The sequence below is a fragment of the Electrophorus electricus genome, chromosome 13 (genome assembly GCF_013358815.1).
Source record: "Electrophorus electricus isolate fEleEle1 chromosome 13, fEleEle1.pri, whole genome shotgun sequence".
In the NCBI taxonomy this organism is placed as follows: Eukaryota; Metazoa; Chordata; class Actinopteri; order Gymnotiformes; family Gymnotidae; genus Electrophorus; species Electrophorus electricus.
This window is the reverse complement of record NC_049547.1, coordinates 22,365,498-22,374,191: the sequence shown is the minus strand read 5'-3', so window position 1 is coordinate 22,374,191 and position 8,694 is coordinate 22,365,498. Positions and strand designations below refer to the sequence as shown.

Below are 8,694 nucleotides of genomic sequence, written 5' to 3'. Positions count from 1 at the left end.
CTCCGCCCTGGCACGGGGGGACTCAGACCCCTTCACTGCGTCTGTCTGTCGCTGTCTCTCTGCCCACCCCTCTCTTTGTCTCGCACACACGCAGCCTAAAACGCCTTTTTCGTTGTGATATTCTTTATCTATTTATTTATTTAATACATTAGGCATTTGTACACAGAGAGAGAGAGAGATAGAGAGAGACAGGCACACACATACATACACACACACACACACACACACACACACACACACACACACACACACACACACACACACATATATATTCCAGGTGCTGTTTCTCAGGAAAATCTGTGCACTTACTACAGTTTTGAATCTCTCTCTCTCTCTCTCTCTATATATATATATATATATATATATATGAAATTTTTTATTTATTTATTTTTTCCCCCAGCCAGATACAGGCTGACAAAATACTAACAGCTAAGCAAACAGACACAGCGATGGACAAACAGCAGAAGAGGGCCGTAATGCGGAAGGTGACGCCAACGGTGGCTCCCGTGGGAATCAGAGCACTATGGGCTGTGACCCCCCCAAACTGGGAGAATGGCTCGTGGCTCCAGCAGATCCCAGGAGCAACATCTGAGATCTCCGTCCAGAAGAGTGCAGTCCAGGGAACAGCGAGGATGCTACACAGAACCTCTCACAGCTTAAGCAGCTCCAGAGCTTGAAGGAGACTTCCCACAGGAGGGTGAGTGGGGAATTTACACACACACACACACACCTCATTCACCCTTAAAAAAAGTCTGTTTTTACTCCCCTACCAGAGCCCTGGTAGCTCGAGGGTCCTGCTTAGTATCCTGAGTTCTTGATGAAGGCTCTTAAGACTCCACATTCCAGGATCCATGTGTGGGACATTGAGTCACAGGCTGGTGCTACTCAGGTTGGTCTGTCTGCTCTTACAGTCTCGAGTGGTTCTTTTATCCACCAGCAGCTGTGTTTGGCTCCTCTGGTGTTCTTGCCAATGCATTTCTGGTCCCCGCGCACGTACTGAGTCATGTGACCACTAACCTCAGCCACACTGATGTCTGACAGGAGCGTCCTTGCAGTGCAGAGGCAGGTTATCGGCTGGATCTCAGCTTCAGTAACCGCTGGGCATTGTTGCTGTGCGATGCCTCCACCTGCCGTGTGATTTTCCTGTATTGTTCAGTCTCCAGCTTCGGTTCAGAAATATGAGTTTACAGTCTGAATGTCATTTTGTGATCTTCTTGATCTTCAGTTTTAACACTATGCGTTTTCACATTTAATTTCCCTTGTGCAGTGTACTTATTACCCATTACCTGTTCATTTGATTATACTGGTGCGTAGCTGATAGTAAGAACTATCTGATTTATTTGAAGGCAAAGTTTCATTATGAATAAAGTTTGAATGTTTTTGTTCTGGTAGGTTTTTGTTGTTTTTGCCAAGAAAAGATGCAGTTTTGGGAACCGAGTTAGCTCTGTTTTTAAAATGTGGAAACAAACGGGATGTAATTTCAGAGTATGTTTTGCCAGTTGTACAGTAACAATTTGTAATTCAAAGAGCAGTTTTATTCCTCCAGAATCTCATCCAGCATCCAGCTGGACGGCATTTCATTATACGAACACAAGAGGGGGCACCAGTCACCTGATGGACAACCTTAGAACAGCACAGCCGTAGGACCCTGTTCACAGGGCAAGAACAGAACAGGCAATCACTTAGAACAGCACAGCCGTAGGACCCCGTTCACAGGGCAAGAACAGAACAGGCAATCACTTAGAACAGCACAGCCGTAGGACCCTGTTCACAGGGCAAGAACAGAACAGGCAATCACTGGCACGTTCATTTTTATTTCTGTAGAAAATATCACTTTTAAAAACAAAATTTCCATACACAAAAATCACATTAAAAAGTTTTTGACCTCTTAAATAAAAAATGCTTTGCAAAAAAAAAAAAAGTTTTGACCCCAAGACACTGGATGTATTTGGATAAGTTGAATGTGCAAACCCTCATTTGGAATTAAGGCTTCAGCTTGTATTGAAATCAGTTCTTTTGGTCAGAAAATAATTCCACCATCGTTCTCTACCTCTATAGCTCTCTCTTCACGCTGTTCTAAGTTTGGAGTGCTTGATTGTTTCAGTGGTTAAAGTTAAGGCTTAAAACAGGTTAAAACTAAAATGATTGTATCATGTGAGTGTGTGTTTGCACAGTGATGAGAGACAGAAAGACAGTCACCTCCATGCTTATCATGCAAAAAATTTCCACCTATATATATTTTTGGGCCATTTTTCTTAAACTCAGATCAGGTCCTAACCCAAGAGTAAAAACGACGCGTGATTGTGAAGCTCCACTGATATTCCACTTCAGCACAAGACCAGGCTTATCGCACGTCCACAACACCAGCCCATGACCAGTGAGAGCTTCTACCCAGGGATCTCCATCTGAGCCTCGGGGGCGGAAGGGGCCATCAACGTCCGGGGAGCTCGGGACACCCAGGGGCTTTGTGGGGAGAAGGCACGGAGAAGGAGAGAAGGAATGATGGAAGAGAAGGAATGCCGTTCTGTTCATCATTCCATCTCGCTGAGGCCGCACGGTCGACGGAATTCCTGGCCTCTCTCATGGATCCACTTGTTCGACACTGGGGAGAGTACAGAGGCGAGATCAGGAATGATGATGGCAAAGTTCCAGAAGCCTGCGTGGGTGAGGGGGCACCTCTCAGTCATGCCCTGGCAAGCTTGGTTGAGCAGGTTCTCTTTTTCCTTCACTCTAATATGGCGTTTTTATTTTATTTTTCCCAATTAACTGTCTGTGTGCTTGTCAGGTATGCTTAGTATGTTATATACACGTGTTACATACAAGACAAATTCCTTGTATGGGTAAAATACTTGTGGAAATAAAGCCATTCAGATTCGGAACACCCTAAATTTGGATTTAAGACGACGTATCCGTGTTAATCCAAATGTCAAGACTAAATCGGAGTCCCAGTGTAATCCAGAATGAGAAGGATCCTCTCACCTCCTGGACCATCCAGTGGAACTACATCTTAATGAAACAAACCCCATGAGAGGAACGTCGTGGAATACAGCACGAGACCGCCATGTCAGGCAAATAGTGCGCCAGGGACCGAGCAGGAATGTGCCCCCTGTGCGATGTCCTAGGGCAGTAGAACACACTCACCCCACTTGTTGCCCACAAGGACGGGGCAGGCAGCGTGTCGTGTGCTATAGTCGCCCTCCCCACTGGCAAACAGGTTATACCAGAACACCGCTGTTCCCTGCAACGTGTCAGATAAACACAGATAATAACCAAGAAATGTAAGACTCTCATCACACAGTAACACGTGTTCAGTGTCTAGGACAATAAGGAGTACAATTCAGTACCGAGTTATCATTAGGGTCAGTATACGGTGTCCAATCGTGGATTAGATTATAACCTTTTATCATTAGGGTCAGTGTACGGCGTCCAATCGTGGATTAGATTATAACCTTTTATCATTAGGGTCAGTATACGGCGTCCAATCGTGGATTAGATTATAACCTTTTATCATTAGGGTCAGTATACGGCATCCAATCGTGGATTAGATTATAACCTTTTATCATTAGGGTCAGTATACGGGGTCCAATCGTGGATTAGATTATAACCTTTTATCATTAGGGTCAGTATACAGCGTCCAATCGTGGATTAGACTGTTACCTTTTTAGGCCACACTGCAGCCCCAACATCTGTGAACACAGTGGCGCCCCCTGCTGGCACGTCACTCATCTGCAATATGCAGTTCAACAAGGTCCACATTTATGCACAGAAAATCTTCCCAAAAAAGGCAATTATATTTATACCCAAGTATTTAGAGCTGTTTAAATATTTATCAGATAAAGTTACTCACATAACATCAGTTATTTAACAGACGTGTTGATTGAGAAACATCACCAAACGGAATCGAGTGAACAATGATGGAGTGAGGAGGTGACACAATAAAGATGGATAGATGGTGGACAGACGAGTGCAAGGACTCACATAGAAGAGCCAGGTGGCTATTCTGTTTCCAGTGCCCAGTTCTTTAAACGCGTCCGGCTCATCTTTCTGTGTGCAAAAAAAAAAGTTGAATTCAACCCCATGTTAATATAATTGTTGAATGATTAGTGTTTGTCTCTGCGTGAAGGACTCTCACCCTGCCGAAGTCAAAGTGGGGTTCATATTGTCCTCCAACGCCGTAGTTCGCCACCTGGAAGCAAACAACTGTCAGTATTCCTGACACAAGGCGACCTTTCACCCCTGCGCCGTGCAGGGATTTGGAGAGCTTGTGATCAATACTGGAGTAGCACAGGTAATAAGGAATTATTTAAATATGATCTGATTGGTCTGTCTGGGAGCCCCGCCCCTCACCTGCAACTCCTCTGCTGTGTCCATGTTTAGACCTGTGACATCCTCGAGACGCTGGTTTATCTTAGAAATCACTGGGTGGTCATGACCAGTTAGCCAAGCGCTACCGAAGAGAGGAAGAGGGAGGAGTCAACTTAATTAATCTCTTAATTATGCTAATAGGAAGTCCATTCTTCAGATAATTATCAAGCACTTCAAGTTTGGAATGAAATGTGAAAGAGCAAGTAGGAATGTGTAAGAGTGTAAGAGTGTGAAACTGTAAAAGGGCTGTGTGGGGCTGTGAGGGTTAAACCAAAACCCCCGGGTGCCAAACGCCAGACAGAGGTCTGTTAAATGTGAGCATAGATGTGAGATGATAAAGACAGGAAAGTAGCACAACGAGACAGAGAAGAGCAAGTAGGGCGTGCGTGTGTGTGTGTGTGTGAGTGTGTGTGTGTGTGTGTGTGTGTGTGAGTGTGTGTATGTGTGTGTGTAAAACACGTAATGAGGAAGCATTTAGCTGATAACATTTTAGAGAGTCAAAAATGTGAAGATATCTGTGAAGATATCTGGAAGATTTTTTAAAAAATGCCTCAACCTTTCAATGGCAAAACTACATCTTACTTAGAAATCAAATTTCTTGCAGGCAGCTGTCAAGAATCCAACCAGGCAGCTGTATGTATAAACTTACAACGGAGTCGGAACGCATCGGAAAAGGCCCAAAGCTATAAAGGCTGCCTTTGGCGCAGAAATTCCAGTCATGCCAAATCTCCTGAAAAATCTGTTTTTATTGGATATATTCCTGAAAACATATTTTGAGTCAGCCAATGAGAGGAGACCATCTCTCATATCAGTGCACTTCAGGTCAGAGTGGAGGAGTTGTGGTCTGCTGTGGAGAATCTAGGAATCTCACTGAGAAATGTCCAGTGTCTCATGTCTCCTCTTGCGTTCGCACATTCCACCTCTGTCCTGTTTATTGGCAAGACACAAAGCCATGTGGCAAAGTCGTACAGTGCCGCCCTCTTCTGCCTTCCACCGGCTCTCTTCCTGTGTCTCTCTCTATCTCTTCCCCCAGTCTCTCTCTCTCTCACTCTCTCTCACTCCAATTTCTTGACATGTGCACATGCTCACGTAGGGCCTTACAAAACCCCCACAGATTAAACCAAACAGGCAAAAACTCCACCCAATGTCTCCATGTCTGGGTTGTCCACACACGCACGCACGCACGCACGCACGCACGCACGCACACACACACACACACACACACACACACACACACACACACACACACACACACACACACACACACACACACACATAATGAACAGGGTGAGTTAAACCTCTCTGGTGTGGGTAGCACCAGTGCTACTATGTATATCTTGTTTAAGGGTTATTTTGGTCTGTAGACTCAAACGACTGGTTATGCAGGACCAAAGAGAATTCATTCTGCGTGCATGTGTGCGAGTGTGATTTACTGCCCACTGGATAAAATACTGGGTGTTCTGGCTAAAGGTGAATATGAATGCAAGAGGAAAAAGAAAAAGAATTGGAAGAGTTAGAGAATCTTTCCCAAACTTTTGTATCAGTGTGTTTTCACAGCTGTTGTATAAACGTGTGTGTGTGTGTGTCTAATCTCATATGTTACTTGCAATGGGTATTTGGGTGGCTTTGAATATGCCTGCACAAAAACAAGCGTCCTCATAGTGTCGGCATACAAGATGGTTTGTCCAGAAATGTGTACTCCCCTTGTAAGAATGTGGAATGGGGCGGGGCATCAGAATGGAGGGAGTGAATGCAGTAAGAGGGAAATGGGACAGCCAATCAAATTAGACTCCACCATTGTAGTAAGCCTATCAGACCTCCTGTTTGCCTGGTAGTGGATCACAGTCCAAATGGCAACTTTCCTGCACGAACATTTCGGCAGCGCGGCCACACACAGAAATCCAACTTCCGCATCACAGACAGGGGGAGCTGCATCAGGACGAGGAAGCAGACATGTTCTGAGGTCTCTAGAAGGACCCTGAGAAAGGGGATTGCCAACACAGGAGCCTGAACAGAAATAGAGAGGGCCTAGCAAGCAATAGGCTAATCTGAGGCAGGCTAATTTGTAGTGGATTATACCAGACAAAGCCACCCACAATAGCACTTTAATGCTGAACTGCATGGCGGGGAAGAACCTTCTGAGCTTTGACCTTTGACCCCCCTTACCTCTTGGAGACTCTGTACTGAGCAGTGGTGAGTTTTCCTGTAATGGGGTCATGTACAGTGGCGCGCCTTAGCTATTCCCAGAGAGACAGAGTGAGAGAGGAAGAGAGAGAGAGAGAGAGAGAAAATAGAGTGTAATAGAAAAACATGGAGATAGAGATAGGGAAAGATAACAACAGGCAGAGAGAGAGAGAGAGAGAGAGAGAGAGAGAGAGAGAGAGATGGTTAGCAGGGTTTATAATACTAAATGGGGACTAGCAGTGAGACAGGGGCAAATTAATACACGCCTACATCAACTTTACAAGAAAGTTAATTTAGCAGGTACAGTACAGGAGCCGTTACTGCGGTTACTACGGAAGCCTGTCTGCGGGACTGCTGAGTCCAGCGGTTTGCGTGAGGCAGTAATGAATCTCCTGTCCCACTGTAGTCAAAGCTTGTTAATACTGCGGGAGGAGAGAGAGAAGAGCTCCTCCTTCCCTTCTTCTCCTCCTCCTTCTACACGGAGGCCCCACAACTCCTCAGCACGGTCACAAGATGCCGTGTTCCCTCAGCGCATTGGCCCATGGTTGACACACCCACAGATGACACCTAGAGCGCGTCTTAGGCAGCATCTCTGGAGGTTTGGTGGAACCTTTTAAGGTACAGGGTCCTGTGAAATGGAACGAATCTGGAGGGTCCCGCACTGGGCTCTGTGTCTCTGCTGGGGAGTTCTGTGACCACCGAGCAAGACCGTGGGCAGGCGGCGGGGCGGCCAGCGTCTCCTCCTGTGGCCACACCCTGACCTCACCTCTTACTGATCCTGTAGGAGGCGGTCTCGAGCACACCTGTGATGGGGTTGGATATGGTGGCCCTACGAAGCTGAAAGATTATAGTGGGGTTAACACCACACGCGCTACACTCTGTCACAGCATCACCTCTCTCTGTCGCTCTCTCTCCATCTCTCCATCTCTTTCTGGGGTTTTTCTGACACATTTTGTTTGACTGTGGTTTCCTTTTCTCCTGATCATGTGATCTCTCTTTCTTTGAGGGCTTGTATTTTGCTTGGTTTGTAGTAAACTACACTGGTTAAAAAAGTTTAGGTATTTGTCAACTGAAATGTGTCGCTGTACTGGTCAGTCATGTTTTGAAAGAGTTTAACATTTTTAAAACGGTCTAATGGTTCTCTCATCAGCTGATGGTCAGGTCTGATTGTAAGGTCCGATGGTCAGGTCTGATTAATGGTCAGGTCTGATGGTCAGGTCAGGTGTGATCGTCAGGCCCTTCATGATGTGTTTCCCCAGCTTGACACTTTGTTTCATGGTAATTATACACAAAAGCTGTCTGAGATATAGATGTATATATTCTTCTAAGACAACACACTGATAAACTGAAGAAAGGCAATAAATAAAAAACAAATGGTTTTAACTTTTTAACTTAAATTGAAAATTTTTATGCCATGGCCAGCAATCAAATATCCATAACTGCTGGCCATGGAAGTCAAAAATCCATGAGGTCACGCCCTCCTTCTTTTATGGACGGCACACACAGCCAATCAGAAGGGCTCTCCTCGATGCCACCATGAAGCGGCTCCAGTACCAGGCTCTCCTGTGAGACCGGAGGTGGGAGCAGAACTCACCCTGGGCTTGGCCAGCTCTTTAACCTTCTCAATCTCATAGTCGGAGATGATGTCATAGAAACGGACGATGTGGGGGCGGTCCCACTCATCCTCCTGCTTCACAGGAGCCAACAGCAGATGAGGCTTGCGCCCGTTGTCGGAGTAACGGCAAAAGAGACGGCTGCGCCTTCGCGGAGTCTACGGGTGGAGAGAGAGGGAGAGGTTAGGTCAAACTGTAAAACTTCCAAGAAAAAGAAAAGGTTTAAAGGCTAAAGACCGAATCAGAAAAAGAACAACTGAGGGAATCAAGAAGCACTTAGTAAGTAGAGGGTGACGTAGGTGTAGATGTAGCTGTAGGTGTAGATATGGGTGTAGCTGTAGGTGTAGATGTAGCTGTAGGTGTAGTTGTAGCTGTAGTAGTTGTAGCAGAGAGCTGTAGGTGTAGCAGTAAGTGTAGTTGAAGCAGAGTGCTGTAGGTGTAGATGTAGCTGTAGTTGTAGCTGTAGGTGTAGTTGTAGATATAGGTGTAGATGTAGCTGTAGGTGTAGTTGTAGATATAGGTGTAGATGTAG

General features: G+C 45.7%; 1 protein-coding gene across 5 annotated transcripts in view; it reads right to left on the bottom strand.

Moving 5' to 3' along the window:
- Positions 1 to 1,554: 1,554 nt before the first annotated feature.
- p4ha1b (prolyl 4-hydroxylase, alpha polypeptide I b) overlaps positions 1,555 to 8,694 on the bottom strand; it is an 11,417-nt gene continuing 4,277 nt past the window's right edge. Inside the window, exons 8-16 of one of the 5 annotated variants that reach the window (XM_035533046.1) lie at positions 8,144 to 8,320; positions 7,316 to 7,386; positions 6,532 to 6,597; positions 4,348 to 4,447; positions 4,133 to 4,186; positions 3,979 to 4,044; positions 3,658 to 3,726; positions 3,142 to 3,238; positions 1,555 to 2,602 (exon numbers count right to left, since the gene is read on the bottom strand). In XM_035533046.1, the coding sequence (XP_035388939.1) occupies positions 2,532 to 2,602; positions 3,142 to 3,238; positions 3,658 to 3,726; positions 3,979 to 4,044; positions 4,133 to 4,186; positions 4,348 to 4,447; positions 6,532 to 6,597; positions 7,316 to 7,386; positions 8,144 to 8,320 (771 nt within the window). In that variant the 3' untranslated portion in view covers positions 1,555 to 2,531. Of the gene's footprint in view, positions 2,603 to 3,141; positions 3,239 to 3,657; positions 3,727 to 3,978; positions 4,045 to 4,132; positions 4,187 to 4,347; positions 4,448 to 5,615; positions 6,344 to 6,531; positions 6,603 to 7,315; positions 7,387 to 8,143; positions 8,321 to 8,694 lie in introns of those variants that run through there. The other 4 variants (XM_035533044.1, XM_035533043.1, XM_035533042.1 and 1 more) reach the window with 4 other exon arrangements.